General features: G+C 40.9%; 1 protein-coding gene across 1 annotated transcript; it reads left to right on the top strand.

Moving 5' to 3' along the window:
• The first annotated feature begins 510 nt into the window (after positions 1 to 510).
• On the top strand, positions 511 to 20,945 carry CHIC1 (cysteine rich hydrophobic domain 1). Its single transcript, XM_018083308.2, has 6 exons — positions 511 to 1,058; positions 6,596 to 6,650; positions 13,140 to 13,295; positions 15,984 to 16,040; positions 16,277 to 16,336; positions 17,162 to 20,945. Exons 1-6 carry the CDS (start codon positions 1,039 to 1,041, stop codon positions 17,210 to 17,212), a joined length of 399 nt encoding a protein of 132 aa, XP_017938797.1. The 5' UTR covers positions 511 to 1,038; the 3' UTR covers positions 17,213 to 20,945.

The raw sequence follows: 20,945 nt of genomic DNA, 5'->3' as shown, positions 1-20,945 counted from the left end.
GGCGGGGGGGCCGGCGGATGAGCCGGTCCCTGCTACCAACATGGGCGGCCTTGACACGATGCTACGAGCTGTGAGGAAGGAGGACGAGGAGCAGGACGAGCCCCGAGCCCGTGGTGCGCAGCAGAACTGCCGCGGCCATACCGTGGACGCGCCCGACGCCGTGGGGTGCGGGCGCCGGGCTACATCACACCGTGTAAGGAGGAGCGCGGGCGGCGTGGCGGGCCGGCGTGGCGGGGCGGGAGCGCCGGGAGCGTGAGGCAGCGGTAGCTCCGTGCCCGGCCCTGCGCGGTCCGGCCGCCCCTCAGCGCAGGGCCGCGCTGCCCTGCGCCCCCGGCACCCGCTCTGTGAGCGGAATTGTGCTCTTAACGCGTGGAAACGTGGGACTCGGTGCTCCCGTAGCCCCATGTAGCCCCGGGCCGTGAATGAGCAGCGGGAATTGGCTGTGGGTGCGGAGTTAGATCAGCCCTCCCTGGGGCTCCGCTTTACCCAAGCAATTTGTTCGATAAAAAGCAAAGTCCAGGCGATGCGAGGACGGGCAGCCCGTTCAGACCATGTTGCTGTACCCCAGCGGAACCCCCTCACTGCACTGCAGAGCAGGCTTGGGGCTGGGCTGGGCTTCATCTGCTCCAAACTTCGTTCTGAGTTGGGTTCAGATTGAGTGTTTTTATCACGGGAACACAGCATGAGCCAGAATGTTTGCTGCTCATTTCAGCATTGAACAGAGGATGAGCAAGCTGTGTTTTCTCATATGTGATGTTTACTCGTAGGAATCTTTAACGTTCTTACTCCTGTAAACAGAAGATTTAATAGAACCAAGCACATCCATAACAAGCTGTTGGTTGTTACATTGATGTTCGTGGCAGGGAGGGAAGTACTGAAGGTGCTGTATTGCAGAGGCCCATCTTGTGTTGCTTTGGCTCTGCCTTTGGATTGCATAAAATGCACGTTTCTTTCTGTAAATAGGTGCAGTGTGATCTAACTCTGCAGTGAAAGCAATGGGTGGGGAAGGCTCTCCTGTCCCAAGGGAACTTGTGTTGGATGTGGTACTGTGTCCTCCTGTAAGTCTGAATCAGGTTTGCATGGAGCTGGTGCCAGCGGGGGGGTTGCTCTGCTGCATCACAGTGCATTTGCTCTGTTGATGGGATTTCCCTCTGCCCTGACCCCAGATAGCTAGTGGCCTCACTAAAGGAGAGGTGGAACACAAGCAAAGTTGTCATAATGCCATGGACCCATCTTAGGAATTACCTGGAAAAAACATTACACACTTGTTTGCTTTGTCCTCTGTGCTGCTTTTTCTGTGCCAGTGATGTTCTTAAAAGTTCCTACTTGGCTCCAGCACCTCTTGGGGATGGGCAGGAGCATCTCCCAAAACGAGGGGTGTCTCCATCAGAAGAAAGCAGTACTCCTCAATGGAAATCCTGAGTTACCCTTGCAGCCACCTGAGCTGAATCCCTTTCAACTCATTTTCCCTTTCTCCCGCCCCTCCTCAGCTTTCCTCCTGTAATAGGTATCCCCACCTGTGTGACAGAAGGCAGCTTTTATCACCTCATGATGTATTTTTAAATCCCCTTAAACTAATAAAAGCAGTTAGTGGATGTTACCAGTAAAATGCAAGTAAGCTCTGGACACTGGAGTATATAATCTGAACTTCCATATGAATGAGAACTGTTCTGCTTCCCAAAGAGTTTGTGGTTAGTATGTATCAGTGCTGGAACTCTGTCAGTTTTTGATCACACAGATGCTTTTGAAATCAGCCTGCTCCAGTTACTGAGGTGGAATACGTCAGCCAGGAAAACTTGTGTTTGTTTTTTGAACCTCTCTGGAACAACTGCTGATAAAAATTTCTGTCCTGACAAGTCAGACACTAGTAAAAGAAAACCAGTTATCTTTATAAAACCATTGTTTCCCATTGTTTCAGATGCCTTCTGTTCTTCAGCTGACACTGGCTTTCTTGGATACTTTTGGAGTATAGGGAAGGGATAATTCTCAAATTCCAGGGTCATTTTCTGCGTCAGCTTTTCATGTACAGTTCTCTTATAAAAGTCCCAAGTTGGGAGATTCAAATTCTGTGTTAGTTTCTTGCATGAGAGTTTTTATTCTTCTGCCCTTGTCAGTGAGCTGCTCTCCCTGACAGAGCTGTTCTGCATTATCCAACAGTACTAAACATAAATTGAGAAGCTTCCCACGGTATTTAGCAGGATCTTGCTTTTTCCACTGACTTTTGCTAACCCATCTACCCCTGTGCATGGTAAGAGTGACCATGAAAAGTGTATTTGTTTTATTTTACTCAGAGAGAGAAAGACAGAGAGAAGGTATGTGAAAGTGGTTGGCAAAATTTATTCTCATCTTGTTCAAGATTCTTACTTTGAAAAAATTAGCTCTCAGCCATATTTATTGTTTTCAGAAAGCTTTTGATTTTTAGCACAGAGGAATCAGTAGGTCCTAGTAAATGCTTTTGCTTCTGAAATTCCATTTTGATGAGTTATAAACCCCTTGTTTGCTGTTTCTGGCATGGTCAGTGGGACTCTGCTTGCTGTATCCAAATATCTCAACACAGGCATTTTTAGTGAAGACTGAGTCATCTGCTCAGCAAAGCAAAGACAATAACTTTCAGAAACAGAGTAGTAAACAAACTGTAACTTGGTTATAAGGTTTTATTTATCCTATGTGATTTTTCCATATCATTAAGTCCATGTGGATGGATGGCAATGAGGTCATGAAATAGCCTTTAAGCATATTATTGCCCTTAATATCCAGCTTGTGATTCCTGCTGAAGTCTGCAAACCTCCTAGTTTTGGCTGGAAGTTAACTTTTGGTGTTCCATCCTGTTTTCTGTGGGAGTGCCCCAGGGACCCACAGACCAGGTGCTGATGAAAAGCTTGTTGTCATCAGCTGGGGAAGGGAGGGTAGAACCAGTTGTGATGACATTTGACTATTGTCTGATATTACTCCATCTTCTGCATATTTCAAAGAGCCAATGACCTCAGGCTCCCACTACTTATCAAAAACTTCATTTCCCAAAACATCATCCATGGGTAAAGACACCCTTGGATAGTTCTGTTGGCCCCACAGGAAAATGGCCGAAATTAGGAAGAGAAATGCCAGTTGTTCAAGAGGATTTCAGCTCAGGGCTCTTGATGAATATCATCTTTACCTGGATATTTATTTAATTATTTATTCATTTCTTGGTGAATATCATCTTTATGCTGGACAAAGCTGAGCCGATGCCTCCTAAAGAGCAGTGTGTGGGACCTGAGCTCCTCTGTTCCAGGGAGGTTCAATGTAACCTGGATTAGGTGTGGGGAAAGGAGCTGAACAAAAAGGAGCTGGAGAGCTTCACTGAATGGGTTTAGCTTGTGCAGTCCAGTGAGGCTGATTACTATCTATAAATACAGGAGAGGAGAAAGGAGAAAGAAGCACTGTTTAAGTCAAAATTTTGTAAAAAGAAAGACAAAGCACCTGTAAATATGTCCCTTCTAGATATGAGAGTGTTTCCCAAAATCTTTTGGGCACAGAAACCTGAGGTCCTGCTTTGTGCACTAACAGAAGTTTCTATTGTGGTACCTGTTGCAGGCGGGGTTTATGACTGGTGATTCAGGGTGTTCCTTTCAGTCTTTAATTGGAGGGATTTAGGAGTATATCTTATTACAGCTCCTTTGGAGAAGTTGTGTTCTCCCCACTTCACTGATGGGGGAAAATGAGGTGATGAGACTTGTCTGATGCCAGACATGAAATCAGGGAAGGAGGGACAGAACTGGAAAGTGAGGTCATCCTAGTTCTGTTCCAGCTTGTAGGAAACAGTGCCTTGCTTTTAGAGATACTTGTCATGCAGTGAGAAAAGTGCAACCCAAGTATGTGGGTGACTGATCTGAATTTCTAAATGTTACGCTTTGGGCAGCTCTCACTGAGGAGTCAGAGAACTGGCCTAGAAATAAGTCACCACCAACTGATGCTTTCAAGGACTTTAAGAACAGGTACTGGAATTGATTTTACACAGTGATTTTTAAATATACTGAATTTTAGAAGGCTCTGTAGGCCTGATCATGCTAGATCACTAGTCTGTTGTAGGAAGTCTAATATTATCTCTTGAACAAGACTTTAAATCTTAACTTTTTTTACATTAAATATTCCAATAACACTTCAGTGCTTTTACAGAGCTGCTTGCAAAGCTGTACAACTGTATAACATCCTGCTTCAAATCTTTTATTTTATTTAGTTCTTCAATCAGCACCCCACTGCCCTACCTGACAGGAGTTTCATATTTCTAAACTGTGGTAAATAATCACAGGAGAGTCTGTGAAACTCCTAGAGACACTTTAGTGAAAGTGTTCTAGAGGCCATCAGTGGTGCTGACTAAATGCAGTATTTTAATGTGGCACAGTCCTGTTTTCAGTGTAGTTAAAACTTTTATATCCTTTTAGCCATTTGCAGGTGTCAGTGTGAGAGGTGCCTTTCTGTAACTGAAGTTTCTTGGATGTGCTACAACTGAAGGGAATGTTTTGGCAACTGATAAAAGGTTTGGGTTTTAAACGTGTTTCATGACATCAACCTTCAAACTGAATGTAATAAAATATATTGTGATCTTGCATTCTTAATCAGAATTCTAAATCAGCACTAATTTATCTTGTTCTTTATGGAAATTGGGGGTGCAGTGGGAATTTTAATGAGCATATATGATCGATGAGATGAAAGACACTACCTGTGGCTTGGGAAGTGTTTGAACTAAGAGTTGTTGAAGGTCAGGGGTGGATTCTGGGGCACTGCTGGTACATGTTTGCTTTTTTATTGGTTTTTTTTTTTTTTTGCTGTCTCCTAGGCTTCTGCTCCTGGCCCCTGTAAGAGTCAGTGTTCTGGGAGAGGTGGACCTTTGGCATGGTTTAGTGGAATTAGTCTCTTACATGGGTAGAGTAAATAATTCTGAGTATCACCTGGACTTTCCGGTAGTTCTTTTATTATGTTGTCTGATTGCTACTCCTTTGGCATCGTTTCAGGTGGTTTCTTTGCTGATGCACAGAGAAGTCTGTGCTCCTCAAAACAGCCTTGTGTGTGTGTTTCCTATTGTTAGTCTTTTCTGGCTATTTTTAAGACTGAGAGGATTACTCCATTGCTTTTCAAGCTTCCTTAAAACTAAATATATATTACAAAACTTAGAAGACTTCAGCTTAAAAAGAAAAGCTACAAAATGTGGAGGCTGACTTGGCAGATTACATTCACTGAGAATGGAAATGTGCTATACTAGTAACCTTTGTGCTTGCCTAAAATCTTATTATTTTTACTGTTTTGGTGGATTTTTTTCATGTTTTACACAAACAGTGTTCCAATATGATGCTCTTGACAAGAGTAAAGGCTCTGACTTAAATTATTCATTGCAGAACTGGCTTGGCCTTCATCAGTGTTGCCAAACATTTCAATGAGCTTGCTGGATTTCTAAAGCCAGCACAAGTTCTTCTGTTGTGCCTCTCTCTTCTTTAAGGTTGGTTTGACTCGTTTTGATCCTTGTAAACAAGTTTCAGGGTCAGTTTTGGGTACCTGGACTGCTGCAGGGTACCCAGGACTGTGTGTGTGATGTAATGGTGGAGGCTGATGTCTCATGGAAGGTGTCCCTGCCCAGGGCAGGGGGTTGGAACCAGCTGAGCTTTGAGGTCCTTCCAACCCAAACCAGAGCAAGTACTTTCCAGGTTTGTTCCTACAATAAATACAGCAATACCAAATGAATTTGTGCTTTTCTTTTGGGTTTTTTTCTTTTGTTCAAGACAAATACTCAGGAGATAGTTCAGCAGAGCTGATGGTGGACCTGATATCCAAGATATTTAACTTGCCAAATGTAACATGAAGCTCTGTTCAAACATCCAGGTACTGAGGGCCAGCTGCTACTGGATTCTGTTAAATCACTGAATTGTGAAGGTTCAGGAGTTCTGGAGCTGATGGGAACAGGTTTCCAAGCAAAGCCCAGTTCCTTGTAGCTTTCCCTGGTTATAATGAAACCCTCTTGTTCAAAACCCAGAACACTCCAATGAAGAGCAGCCACAGTCATACCTGAGACTTAATTTGCTTGAAGTTCACAGCTGTAAAACTGTTCTTTGTGGAGGCTCTTACATGTTTTGCATGAGACATTTTAACTCAGCCCAAAGCAGTTTTTTAAACCCAGATGCTTATAAATTTCTAAGATGATGATGATGAATGGGTTCCTTATAACAAGCTTCATCTGTTGCATGTGAAACAATTGCATGAGTCAAAGAATTATTGAACACAGTAAAACTGGAATTTAACAGCTGGAGGGTTTTTTGTAAAGATAGCAAAGATTGAAACTTCCTGCCATCCACTTGTAACAGAATTTTTGCATTTTTTTGGGGACTTGGAGTTATTAAATAAGGCAGCAAGCTGTATTTCTCTGTCTTAGAAATGACCTTTTAAAGGATACATGAGACCTTATATAAACTGAGATGGAAAGCTCATGAAATTATGTAAATTTAAAGGCAAAACAAATGAAGAGTTTTCTTTTTTTCTAAAGTAAAAAATTTTATTACATTTTTTGATTAAGGGAAACAAAATAAGTTAGGTGGAATATATTTTGTTTGTCTCTTTTGTTTTCAAGGTTTGGCTTGAGCAACAAGTTTGATACAGAATTTCCTTCTGTTCTGACAGGGAAGGTAAGTGTGAGATTAAACTGTTCTTTTCCATGGGAAGATCAGTGCATCCAGTGGTTTCTGTGTTAGATACATGCTCATGAACCCACTAAAGGTTGTTAACTCTGCCCTGTGTGAACCAGCTGGTTGCTGACCAATCCCTCCAGTGCATTTTGAAACAAGAAAACAAAGCTTTGCAGGAATTGCCATCATTATTGACATTTTAAACACAGCAAAAAAACACTGTTTCCATGCAGGCAACAGCCAGGAAAGCAGGACTCACTTCACCTTGCTTTGTAAATACCTGGAATTTGTGCTCCCTCCTGTGTGCATTTACTGAGTTCAGATACTACACCTCTCTTTTGAGGGTCTGACAAGCCCTGAGTGTGTGTTTAGACAGATCTCTGGAAGAGAATCAGTTTGGTCTGAAGCTTTACAGAACAAAATGCAGTGTTAAATCTACAAGTAGGTTTTTAGTTCATTTTCAGAGATGATTTAGTTCTGAAGATTAGTAGTGACAAGTCTCCTGCTTTCTCTGGAGTCCTGTCACCTAACTAAATGCAGGTTTGAGAAACAATAATTTGTAACTATTAGTTAAATCTTCACAAAAGTCTTAGTTACGGTTTTAAATTATTTTCATTGTTGTATTTTTTTAGACTTTAAAATTTTTAATTCTTTTTTCTCTTGGATTTTTTTTTCTTCCTGCTCTTTCACTCTCTAGTGCTTTGTTTCATTTTATAGCCCCTTTGTATATCTTTTCCAGAATTTGTAAGGAAAAAGTTTGGCTCTTCCTACTTTTTCTAATGCCATCCTAAACAGTTACACCACCTCTGCAGCCCCTTGCAGAGGTTGAGTCACTCTAGCAGCGCACTGAAACACAGCTGGATGGTGTCTCCTGCTCCTGCCAAATCAGGCTGGGGGTTTTCTCCTTCATTTTCCCCCCAAAGTATGATGAATAAAATCCTTGTGTTGGAATTGTCCAGCATTGTGCCAGCAGCACCACTGAAAAGCAGGAGTTTTTGGCTGCTAAAAGTCAACCTGGGAATTGTGGCCTTGTTTCAGAATCTCACTAAACCTGACAGGAAAAGTCTTCCTGATGGCACAGTGTCTCCTATGAGGGCTGGCGATACCACACACTGTTTGCGTTCCACCCCCTCGCATGTCTGAGGCTTGTTCTTTCCTGGGAAGCTCCTTCTGATCGCTGGAAAGCCACAGAATTTTTGAGAAAGAAAAATTTCGTGTTCTTATACTCAAGTTGTATTTTGTTATAAATAAGCCCATAGAAAATCCCTAGCAAGAAATGTTAAAAATTAATTTGGTTCTATAATTTCATCTCTTTCTCTTTAAAATAATTGTGTGTATTAAAAACCAAACCCAACCCCCCAAGCCTACACTTCTTAATACCAACCCGTCACATTTTCCACTTGATTGTCCTCCTCTTGTTAAATAGAGAGTGAACAAAAGCTTAATTTCAAGTTCAGTTGACTGCTTGGACTTAAGTTAGCAAAGAGAGGAGAGAGGAAATTGTTGTGCTCGGCATTTGCCTGTGGATGTCCCAGTGGCACGGGGTGATGTGCACAGGGGTTTGCTGTGTGTGGGGATGTGCTTCTGCTGAGAGTCTCAATATCCTGTTATCTTGGGGATTTGAAGGGCTTTCTGAGCAAGAAGGCCTTGAAAGGAAATGAATTCCCTTTTGTCAGGGGAGAACACCAATGAAACAAGATAGTAAACCCATTTTTCTTCCTGCCTGCCACACAGTGCCATGGAAGACATTAAAAACCACAGTTGCGGGTCTTCTGGTTTTTAATACTTTTCATGAATTGCAAGAAATAAATAATCTGCTGCTTCCTCTGGTTGAGACAGTCAGTCATTTTAATCTCTATGAAAATGAAAATATGGTCTTTTTTCCAGTAAGAAGGTTTTCTTCCAATACCCTGCTAAATAATTCACAATAATCAGCATTGTAGTCAACGGAGACACCACTTTAAGATCTTCTTCTGTTCTTAAAATGTTGGTTTTTACCTTCTTATGAAATCTAACATTATGAATTGCAGCGTGACTGTTTATATTAACAAATTGTGATTAAGGTGTTTACTGTGAACTTGCATTAGTACTCAGCTGCTGGAAGGCAATGGCATAGTTTATTCAGAATGTCTGGGCAACATTAAGTTTAATGGCTTTGCTGTCCACTGTGAATTGATATTAATAATATATCCCTTCTGCTAATGGAGTGTAAGAGATGAAGCCCTTAGATGGGTTTGATGGATTTTTCTATGGTATTGCTTTCCTTTTTAATAAATACAGATGTAACAGAGGCAGGTTTTTAAGCAGAGGATGACAATCCATCCAATACACAATAAAAATCCTAAATAGAGGAAACCATCCAACTGCACCTTTGTCCCAGAAGCCCAAAGTTTTGGGGTTTATGCCCCACTAAGTTGTGTCAGTAGTTTGTTCAGCTTCCTGCCCCTCAGTTTACCCATCCACATAATGATGGTAGGAAACCTTCTGCTAATTTTCTTTTTTTGAAATCTGAAATACTTCTCCCTCTTCACCCACCTCCCCTCCCTCCCAGTCTCCCAGTTTTTTGAGAGCCTGGAGAGCTGTTGTAAGTCAGCCTGGAGCTGCAGTGCCTGAGCTACATCTGCAGTGTTTAATTGAGATGGTTCTTGCTTTCCTGGGGGAGGTGAATGTGTACATTGGAGGAGAAAGCCCAGACAATAAAATAATAAAGGAAGAGCCCAGGTAGGTCAGAAATGTGGCCTGGCTAATTCAGCCACATTGACTTAATATTCATCTTGCAGGATGAGATACTAGCTCAGCTTGTTCAGAAATCCTGAGCCAGGCTTTCAACCTGTGTTCTTTTCAAAGGTATGTTTTAAGAAAAGATTTAACTACACTTAATAGAAAGGCAGTATTTAACTTGTAATAATGTAATATTATATAATTACATTATTATTAATAACGTAATTGGACATTTGCCTAAATTTAAATTCCGGTTACTTTTAAATTCTGTGTGTTGCAGTTTTACAGGATAATTAATTCTTTTAAAACAAGCACTTAATAGCTTTTAACAAAATACTCTTCATTATATGTAGCACAATAGCACACACTGCTCCAGGTGACCAGAAAACGATGTGGGCAGTGAACCTTAAGGGAGAAAGTGGAGTTTCCTGCTCTGCTCTCAAACAAAAAGGGTCCTGCCCAGAGAGGACTGTGCAATGGGAGCCATAAAGGGTGGGCTGGGCATTGTGATCGCCTGCAGCCTGTGATTGATAGGGCTTGTGATCCTGGTGATTGAAGGAGAAAGATCAGGCCTGCTGGGCTTTCCTTGCTCTCTTCCTGTGTTTGTGGATCCTCTGCATCCTGTTGTAAAATATTATGACACCCTCTCCTTTCCTTTTATGTTTTTGTTTTTTCCCCTCCCTTGAAGGCCTGAAAGGAACTGCCGTCCCTTCACAAGGTGCACTGCACAGCCAGGAGCCTTGTGCTTATCTCAGTCTTTTCAGGAGCCAGACACAATCCTCCAAGAGATTCCAGAATTACTCAAAACTGCCCTTTCTTAGGGAGCTTTCTTTGTGCAGGAGGTGCTGTTAATTCTCTGTTTGTTTGAAATGCATTAGTCATTTCATACCCACTTTTCAACAGCTATACCTGGAGGAAAGGTGAGATTTAAAGTTATGCCAGAAAATCAACAAAATTCTTTGGTGACTTTCTTTTGGATACCATTTTATTGTTAAATGAGAACAGTTCTTTTATTTACAGGTATTTTGTTCCTTATCACTGTGTAACAAAGCTTAACTGTTACTGAGCTGTAAACTGACATCAACAAACTGTTTCTTCTGTTTATCACAATATGAGGTTTATCTTCCTCACCAGTTCCTTTAGTTTCAGATGAAGATGTGTCACTAAGTGACAGAAATATTTATTGTGATTACATTTCCAAAAGGGAGAAATAATCCAATAGTCTGGGTTAGCCAAAACCATCTCAAGTAATTACATCTTCTGTTGTAGCCAAGAGGTTTCTCTTTAAATGAAAGTATTTGGTGAGTTAGCAGGTTGTAACTGTGCTTTCATAACACTGTATTAAGGTAACCATCAGACCGACATTCCTGAAATGGAAATGTTCTGTTCCTTAGTTGGTTTCTAGTGTAGCCATTTGTTCTACAGGAAGGAGAGAACTTCAACATTGTTCTTACAAAGTAGAATCAGACTGTGGACAGTGACTCCCTAGAAATGGTCCCAGGAATAGGGAATCTCACCATCCCTGTGTTCTCTTGTCAGGGCCTACGCTTTTCTGCCAGTTGTAATCTAAGAATCTGTTTGAGTTCTTTCCATGTTGGATGTCATCACTGATGATAAGGGTTATTCTTGTTAAACTAAATCAGATTCCATGGCCTTTGGTAGGTTTGTCCAGCTGGATTTGGGGTTGGGGAGTGGTGTTGTCAAGGTCCAGCAAACTTTGTGTCTAATGGAAAAGGAGACATTCTCTTTTCTCAGGGGGGTTCCTTGCAAAAGTATTAAAGGGTCAAGAAAAAAAACTGTTTGTTTTTTTTTTAATCTTTCAAATAAACAGATAGAATGATACATGTAAAATTCCAAAAGATACCTAAATATGAGGCACATGGAAACTTCCTTAGGAGTGGGGAATGTTAATTAATGTAGGAATCTCAATTTACTTTGAGGCACCTCTGCCTGCAGCAGCTGGACAGGTCACTGCAAGCAACAGCCCAGTTGTTCTTTCCTACAAAACGTTCTCCTACATTGAAGATGAAAGGTTTTTGCTCATGTGTGTCTGGTATTTGTGATATCCCAACTGCAACAGCTGGTATTTGTTATATCCCAAATACAACAGCTGGCATTGGCCAAGGGGGCTGTAAAACCTTGTTTCAGAGATGTGCAAGTCCAGGCCAATTTTCCACATTACAATGGGATTTCTTTTCATTGAAAATAAGTAGGAAGGATGTCTGGGCTTTTATTGCCATTTTCTTTTTTTTTTTTCCCCTAAACTAAGGTGTGTGTTGTAAAATAGATAAAGAAATGTTTTTAATTGCTCCATTTGTGTGTGTAAACCAAGCCAGTCTATGTAATATGGGAGGGAGGCAGCCTATATTAGTGCAGAATAAATACTTCATATTTTTAAAATAATCCCAATGTTAAATCATGTCCTTATGTTACTAACTTAGGCCTGGCCTGTGTGCAAGCCCAGCTGCCCCCTGACTCTGCTGCCTGGCCACCTCAATGGCCAGGAAACAGATGCTGGATTTATTTGCTGCCTTTCCTGCAATGCTTTAACAAATTTAGCTCTGGTGAATAGGAGGAGGCAGCAGCAGGTCCTCTCCATTTCCTGCCCCAGGGCTTTGCTCCTGGTCAAAGGAATCTTTGTCACTAAATTAACACTTCTGGTGGTGTTGCAGACCGAGATGGACAGAGTTGGGCTGGGGGCTTGTGTAGTTGCACAGATTTGTGTACAGACTCATTCCAGGGTTTTTTTTCATCAACTTTGCAAGTAGTTAGGGAAGATTTTTTGATTTCTTTTTTTGGTATTTTTTTGAGCTGTGCCTGCCTGGTCAAGTCTGTTGAAGTTGGAGATGATTATTTTGCTTTCTGTGTTTTCCTCCTGGACTGTGTTACAGTTAAAGGTGTCATCTTGGAGACAGTGCCTAAAATCCATACTTGGCTTGCCAGATACAAGTTATTTAGATCCTGTAGAGAGATGAGGGATTTAGGGTATGTAAATAGGTAAGAAACATGCTGCTATTGTAGAAATGAGCTTATTTCTGATAGAAAATGGGGGTTTCCACTGTGACTCTGCAGTGGCAATTTATAGAAAATACTATTTTGACTAAGCTCTGCTGAATAGGCCTTATTTTAAAGCAGTTGTTTTTCAACAGCTAAGCTTTATCCATAACCCTGTACAAGATGCAGTGCTCTGCCTTGAATATAATCCAGTATATATCTTTCCAGGCTTCCCTATTTTAGGAAGCAGCCACAAGGGAAGTTGTGGCTTCAAGTCAGTATGGACCACTTCAAGAATTTGTCTGTGGGCAGAGGTCCACCTTACTCAGGCACAGTGTAGACTTGCACTGGTATGAAATGAATCTGGATAATATTATCTGTTTTTGTGATACATCCTTTTCCCACAAAGCTGCCCCACATTCCCTTGGGAAACAGATCTCTGTCATTGTTCCCTGGGTTTGGTCAGTGTAGCCAGTGCATGTATTGGGTCCCAATTCTAATTTTCCTTGGGGACCACTGTGTTATCAGGCCAATTGATTTATCAATGGTGCAATAAGCTCAGATGAGGCTGTTTATCTAAGCCATGTTTAGCTTTTTATTGAGGTTTGTGCAAGGCCTGCACAGGGAAGTGACTCTTCCTGCTCCCTGGTGACCGGTGCTTTAGGAGGTGGGGTCCAGTTGTGTCGTGGGCTTCTGTTCCAGTTCCACTGTAAACTGCAGAGGCAGTTACTGGTTCAAGCCCCTGTCCCCTGAGACCCAGCCCTTGTGTTGCAGGTGGCCCCCGAGGAGTTCAAGACCAGCATCAGCAGAGTGAATGCCTGTCTGAGGAAGAACCTGCCCATCAACGTGAAGTGGCTGCTCTGCGGCTGCCTCTGCTGCTGCTGCACCCTGGGCTGCAGCCTCTGGCCTGTAGTCTGTCTTAACAAAAGAGTGAGTGCCTGCTTCACCTTCTTATTCGATTGATTTTGCAATTATTAGTATTACTAAAAACAATATAAAATAACTTCTAATAATGTCATCCCAATTTCAAGACCTTTCTTTGGCCTCACTCGCATTCAGAAGGTTATTCTGCTTTCCATTCCTCAGAAAACAGGAAAAATGTGTTTGTTAATGAAGTAAGTGACACCAAACTACCAGTTGAATTAATAGTTTTAGGAATAACTGCTTCCACCTCAGTTCACAGAACAGGATGGAGTATATGATAACCTGAATTTCCAGGATCTCCAAAAGTTTAAGAATTGAGTTAAATCAGTGCAGAACTGGACACTGACCTTCCAAGACTGCCAGAACTGGACTGAAAAATCACTTCTCCTCTTCACACCCCTCCCCTGACTATTTTTTTAAATTAAAAGTAATTTTTTTGTATGCAACAGATACCGTAACATTTCAGTGCTGTGCTTCATCTGGCCTATTTTACTGTGCTGTTTCTAGTAAGAACAAGCACAAATTTGTTTTCTATTTGGGAAGTTAAAGACTTCCCCCCACAACAGAGAATTGACCACTCCTATAATCAGGTCCAAAGTAATAATTTTGAAAAGCACTTTAGTAATACCAAGTAAATATGATTTAATTACCTCTGTGGTTTACATTTAGATTGATTTCTCACAGCAGGAAATGTTTAGGAGGTACGTAAGTGGGTATATTGTGATGATATTCTTTGCAGTTATGTAGTTTGTGAGACTTGTAGCCATAGAATCTTATTATCCTCAAATGCAAATATTATTTAGGTGCACTGGGAAAAACCTCTTACACTTTTTAATTTAATTATGGGAAAAGATCTTTAATAAAAATCTGTTAAAAAGTAATCCTTCTGGCTTTTCGGAGTTTCTGATCTTTAATAAAACAAACCAAAAGCAAAAACAAGGAATGGGCCTTGCTTTCAGACTACGAGTGTTTTGCCAAATTTTCCAGCTTGCTCAAGAAAAAACTGCATTGACTGGCACTGAGGTTTTAGTTAAAATAATAAAATAAAATGCATTAAAGGCATAACATGTTAACTTGTTGACTGCTCATTGCTGAAGCTGTATCACTACAAAGTCACAGGACTTGTTTTAGCTCATTTTAACTGCCTTTATAAATGTAATTATTGCAGAGGAATGGACCTGAGATAGGCAAATGGAGTATTTGCAGTTTTAAAGCCATATTTGACATTCTTGTGCTAGTGAAAATCAAAATAAATGCCCATGTGGTGTGTAGTGTTAATGTCATTCTCAAGGCTACAGAATATATACAAGATACACAAGCAGGGAAAACAATGGGGCTTCTGTCAGGGGGTGCGTGGGGGGTGTCTGATTGTATTTCAGCACCAACAATCACAAGATGGTTCTTAATTTTTTCTTGTTCTGAGTTGAACCCAGAGAGCACCTGAGCTCCCCCCAGCCCCTCCCTTACACACCCCTGCCCCCCAGAGCAGGATGGGGGAGAGAATCACAAGAGGAAGAATAAGAAAAACGTAGGTCTTTAGATAAAGTTTAGTAAGTGAAGGAGAAACAGGGAAGAAAACCCAAGTGATGAAGAGACAAATCACTCACAGACCCACTGAATGTGCTGAGCTGGAAGGGACCCCCAAGGATCACGGAGTCCAACCCTCAGCCCTGCACAGGCCCATCCCCGAGCTGGGAAAGAGCAGCCCCCAGTTGTCCTGTTGAGCCTGGTGTTCCATGGATGGCATATCCCTTTGGGCAGTGCTCTGCAACAGCCACCACACTGCTGGGGATCAGCACTGTGCCAGTCCTGCAAACTGCTGGGAAGAACATTTCCCCAGCAACAAAGGGAGCAGAGATCCAAGGGCTGCAATGTGAGACTGGGACAGCTGGCACTGGAAACAACACCTCCTTCTAAATTCCAAGGGTAGCTTTGTGTGGATTCCCCACCGTGGAGTCTTTGCCTCAGATAGCTTTGTATGTTTTTTTCAGTGAGGTGCTGCAGCTCACCTCCATTATTACCTTCAGCAAAGGAATTGGTGATGGAATTCTGTGCATACCATGCAGGGTCACCACACTGGTCTTTTTGTGACCTTAAAAAGCACTGAAACTCCAAAAATCAGCTCCTCTCCCACAGCTATGGAAAGAGCAGAACAGGAAGGTCCCACTCTGGTAGCCAAGAGTTGAAAATACAAGCAGGGTTTGTTGTGAGCTGGAGTTCTGTGGTGGGGAGAGTTTTTCAGGATTCAGATCACAATTACAGGAAAAAAATCTGGGAATTACGTGTGTGTAAATGATGTGTGGGTCAGTAGAAATTGCATGTATGGAAATGATGTGTTGTCACTCACCTGTAGTGAGTGCAGATTTTGGCCAAGGGAATATGGGAGATTTGGTTTCGTTGGCTTGCCTGTGATAGGTAAAAATACTAAATTCAAAGGGTCTCTTCCTATCTGTGTGAATTCTGAGGGATTTGCAGTCCTAAATTAACAAAAAACCCATGGGTGTTTCCTTTTTTGAAAAAGATAGGAGTGGGGAGTCAAAGTGGTAGGACTTCCATTGATAATTTCTCTTTTGCTTGGTTCTACTTATCTAAAACTAACTTCTTATAAATTAATCTTAGCCAGAAATGTCATAGTGAGATTCTTCTGAATGGCTACTGAACCATTTATAATACAGTTTTGACTCTACTTTTTAGACTAGAAGATCAATTCAGAAGTTATTAGAATGGGAAAATAACAGACTATATCATAAGGTAAGAAAAGTCAGAGTGCTTGGTTTTTTTCAGCTTTAAGAATATAGGCATGAAGAAATTTTACGTCATATAATTCTTATAATAATATTAGAATAATATTGTTCTTATAATACTTTGTACTGATCCTAAAGTGTTCTAGTTGTTAATAATTCAGTATTGCTAGTGCTTGTGGCATTACTCACCCAAACAAGGCTGTGTTATGTGATATGTTAATCTCTTGTTAATTATTTTCTTAGCTTGGTTTGCACTGGAAGCTGAGTAAAAGGAAATGTGAAACTAGCAATATGATGGAGTATGTAAGTATTACTTCTGTTCCTAATTTGCTATTCCCTATAACTGTGATTTCATAGAGAAAATCCTTAACTTGCCAGACTGACCCTGTGCAAAAAAAATCTCTCAGACAAACGTGGAGTTGGGTTTGACACACACCCAGAAAGGCCCCTCTTAACAACAGCAACCAGGGCACATATTGGGACTCAGGCATTGTCACCACAGATGTGTTTGTCCTTCATGACAATTCTGTGTTTGCAGGGCAGACACACTTGTTTTGGTCTATACTTTGGAATGGAGGAGACCCGCTGGCACTTCATGCCTTGGTGTGATTCCCACCCCAGCACCAGTCCCTAGTTCTTTAACACATATCCCTCTTTTCTAGTGGTATTCATAATTACTTTGACTCAAATAATTTGTGCAGAAATATTGCATTTTTGTAGGTTTTTGTTTTTTGGTTTTTTTTTTAATGGATCTTTTCCTTTTTTCTTTTTATTTCTTTGCCAGTTCTAAATTTCACAAAGTTTTAAACGAGACAGGCCTTTCAGGAAAGCAGAATTCAAACTGCTTCTGTGATCCTGCTACTCCCCCCTCCACTTTAACACATAGCTGTGGAGGTTGTGTAGACTTTAAGGGAAAAGATAGTCTCCCCCAAAAATTCAGGCATCCAGAATCCCTCTATTTCCAAATTACTGGAATCTCTGCTTTGCTCCCCTGGGGAACTTTCCCTCCTTACTATCTCAGATATGTTTAGTCTTATAAACTAGCAAATGCTGCATGGAAATTGTGCTGAAGGTTTGAACTTCTTGGTTACTGTATTCTGTTCTTGTCTTTTTCCCCTTCTTCAACAGGTAATATTAATAGAGTTCTTACCAAAATATCCCATATTTCGACCTGACTGAGGAACAACATTGGTCTTTTATGTTACCTGTCATTTTCTACCCTTAGTGCCTTGTAGATGATTTTGGAAAGAAGATGGTCTACTTTGCTGTGACTTAAAATGTTCTTCAGTAGAATATCTTCCTCGCTGTTACTTTCTTTTGTTAAGAAGAGAACAATTTGCACATTTTTTATGTTAAACGAGGCTTCTATGTTGCACTCTGAATTTTTAACATAATAACTGATAGAGTTGCCACTAGGGATCTGACATCAGTGCTGCTTCAGCTTGTTCTGAGCATGCTGCCTTATTAATTTCTCAATTATTTGCTGTCCTCAAAATGTGCATCCTAAGGCTGTGTCATCCTCTATTCCATCCTAAATGTCTCAATCCTAGAACCCCTCAGTAGGAATGTCCAGGTAATTGTCTCGTAGTGATGATTTAGTATAACCTGCTTGCATAGAACTTGCAATCAACAGCACTGGGTTTGTCCTGCACCTTGCAAAATCATCAGACATTAGTTTACCCACTCTGGAATTGTAAATATTGACTCTTTGCATAATGTAAAGTGTGGTATGCCAAGGTTTACAGAATGTATTATAGCTCTTACTCTCTTGCCAACAGTCCCACAGTTCATTTGCTCGTGTCCCTGGATTGTACAGACCCACCCACACGTGGTTTTATGGGAAAGCCATAAGGAGTTTGTACGGACTCTCAGATGTGTAGGGCTCAGTTGCACTTTGTTTAGTAAATGGATGAAAAATGCAGAGCATTTCTGTCTGTCTTTTTATTTTAAAAAAGCATTTCAGGTGGTGTTTGCAGCACCTAAAATAGGAAGCTGAAATATGTCCACCTCCGAAAAAGCTGCATTTCTGGGGTAGGTGGCAGCTGCTCTTAACAAAAAATACTCTAAAGTCTCTTTTTGAGTTAGGAATATTTGGATGTCAAGTTTTGTTTTAAAGTAAGGGGAAAAGAAGGTCTCATAATTGGAGATCTTCATTACTAAGGAGAAAAATTTGGAAGAGCTGAAAATCAAAGCTGAAGTAACACCTTTGTTACTGTAGCATGATTGTACTTCAGCATTTTAACAGTTAAGTGACATGACATCCTTTCCAGTGGAAATGAATTTTATCTAAATCAGTGGCATTTCCAAACATGCTGAGGGAGGAAGTGGAGCAGTTGAAAGGGCTCCTGCGTGTGTTTTGGCAGTCAGGCAGTGTCTGGAAAGCCCCAAATGCCTTGTGGAATTCAGTATTATTTCGGATACTTCCCTGTTTGCCTGATCTCAGGAAGGGAAGTAATTGTAGAAGAACTTCCTGTAATGACTGACCTAAGCAAGACCACTTGATAATAGAAAGCAAATGAAAATTGGTGCAAATTTTCTCCCTTTTCTAACTACAAATAATTTAAACCAGCTGAGTATCTGCAAGTTGGGATGAATATTATCATCAGTGTCCAGGCATTTCTTTGCAGCAACTTGACTTTCTGCAGCATCATCCCAAGTTGCTTTTTAGTTTCAGGGTGACTTGGGATTTCCTCTGAATGTATTTGCATCCTTTCGGTTTGCAGTATGGTATTAAAACACAGTATTTGTAGGACCATTGCATTCTAATATGTGTAGTAGGTCAGATTTCTTTCCACAGTGTTTACAGAAGGCCAGTTTTGTGCAAAGTTTGTGCTGTTCCTCCTGCACAGCTGAGGAGGATCAGAGTCTGGGATCTGCACACTTCATGCAGCAGCTTCATTTGACTGGTAGATTGGTGACAGCTGAGTGTGTAATTGCATTTGTAATACAAATAAAAACCTCTTGTGTGGTTCGAGTTTAATGTCAGCTACACCTTGCAACTTGCATTTCCATCACAGAACCAAGCAAAGTGTTGTCTCCAATTTATTTTTATTTTTTTGGGATGAGTGTTAACTGGAAGCAGAGAAAATAATGGCAGAAAAACACAGGGTAAACCAAAACTGAAATAGCACACGCAGTTCTCTGGATTTCCCTGAGTTTCTGGAGAAAATGAAGGGAGCTTGGCTTAATTAACTGAACAATGGAAGTTTCTTATTGTTATGCCAGAACTTTGTCAATGATTTTTATGTTTTGTGCGAGAAACTCAAGAAATCCCAGCAAGTTCTTATTTTCTTCTTTCTGTAACTGTACTTTTCCATTTGAGAACAGGCACTTTCTGTGGAATCCCAGAATAGTTTGGTTTGGAAGGGACCCTAAAGGTCCTCCAGTCCCACCCCCTGCCATGGGCAGGGACACCTTCCAGGTTGCTCAGAGCTCCATCCAACCTGGCCTTGAGCACTTCAGCACATTAAAGTTTACATTTTAACTATGTAAATTCTGTACATTTTACTTTGTCCTTAATTATTAATTGTGCAGTCTCCAAACCATGAATGGGCCTCCTCTTTTGTATTTTAATAAGCATTTAACTATGTGGCCATAAAGCAACTAGTAAAGAAGGAGAGCCAAAACTGCCATTTCCATTAAGCTCCATGTTTAATAAGTAGATAAATTTGCATTAAAATGCAAAGCCAGCAGCAGTTACTATATTTGCATCTGAAAGATCCAAGCTCATTGAAAGGTGGGGGCAGCTCTAAGTGCTGCTGTGAGCTCTCTACACAGGTTCTGCTTTGCCTGGGCTCTCCTTTGCTTTAACATAAAAACATCCCCAGGTAATTCTGAAAATGTCATTTTTGACAATGAAGCTGCCAGCATGAATTGGTAAACCTGCTTAGGGAGGACATTTGTCAGCTGGAGAAAGAATCTGTAGCAACATAACAGAGATTCATGTCAGCAAAGTGAGTGGAAGTGGTAAAGAAAGTGCCTTGGCTGGTTCCAACAGCAGAGTGAGGAGAGAAGAGAACTGGTACCTCAGGAGGGGGAGTTTTCAGCAGACTTTTAAAAGCAGCTACTGTCTACCAAATCAGTGTTTAATTTTTCATATAAACATGTTGACACTAACTTTCCTTTCTAGTTTTTATCCAGGAAATATTTGGGTTTGTATCCAGTGAGTTTGGTATCTAAGGAGTATTGGAGGAGTAAAGAACACTGGCAGAGCATCAGAGCTCTTACTGCTGATCCCCTGCCTATGCCTGGGAAGGTGTTTTACCGCAGGAGTATCATAAAAAGTGTCCAAGGCATGCACAGACAAGTCTGGGAAGTGTGGATTGACTTGTAAATGGGTGGCTTTAACAACAGAAAAAAAATTTTTGCTAAATCTGTTGAGGTTTTGATAAATCCAAAAGATTCCTCTGCTTTCCTTGCTTAGGTACAAAACTCCATATGCAAAACCATAAATAGATGTTTATTATTGTCCCACTATGAGAGTTTACTACATTTCCTTGTCAACATGTTACCATTGGAGCAATAAAATGTCAAGCTATTAACATTCAACATAAATTATTTATCACTTTAGTAAATAATGTTTTGTGATTCTTCTGCCATTCTTTTGTTTTCTGCTTTTGGTGTTCTTACAGTGTTGTAACATACTTGTACTGCTTCAGAAAAGTGGTTTTGTTTAAGCTGTATGAAACTGTGTTCTTAACACTTTGATTCTGTTTACAAGTGAACAGCCACTTTTTTAACAGGACCTCACATCTGGAGAGTTTTCTCTCTATTTTTTATTTTAAATGAAAATTCTAACTGAGCTCGCTTTCTACAATTTACTGCACTGGCTTGTGCCATTGAAAGAAGCTGGAAGTCAGACATGCTTCATCACTTTGAGACATTTTTCTTTAATTAAATTTAAAGATGAAAA

This window comes from Manacus vitellinus, unplaced genomic scaffold, assembly GCF_001715985.3.
Source record: "Manacus vitellinus isolate BGI_N305 unplaced genomic scaffold, ASM171598v3 scaffold_62_pilon, whole genome shotgun sequence".
Lineage (NCBI taxonomy): Eukaryota > Metazoa > Chordata > Aves > Passeriformes > Pipridae > Manacus > Manacus vitellinus.
This window is presented reverse-complemented; position numbering and strand designations above follow the sequence as displayed.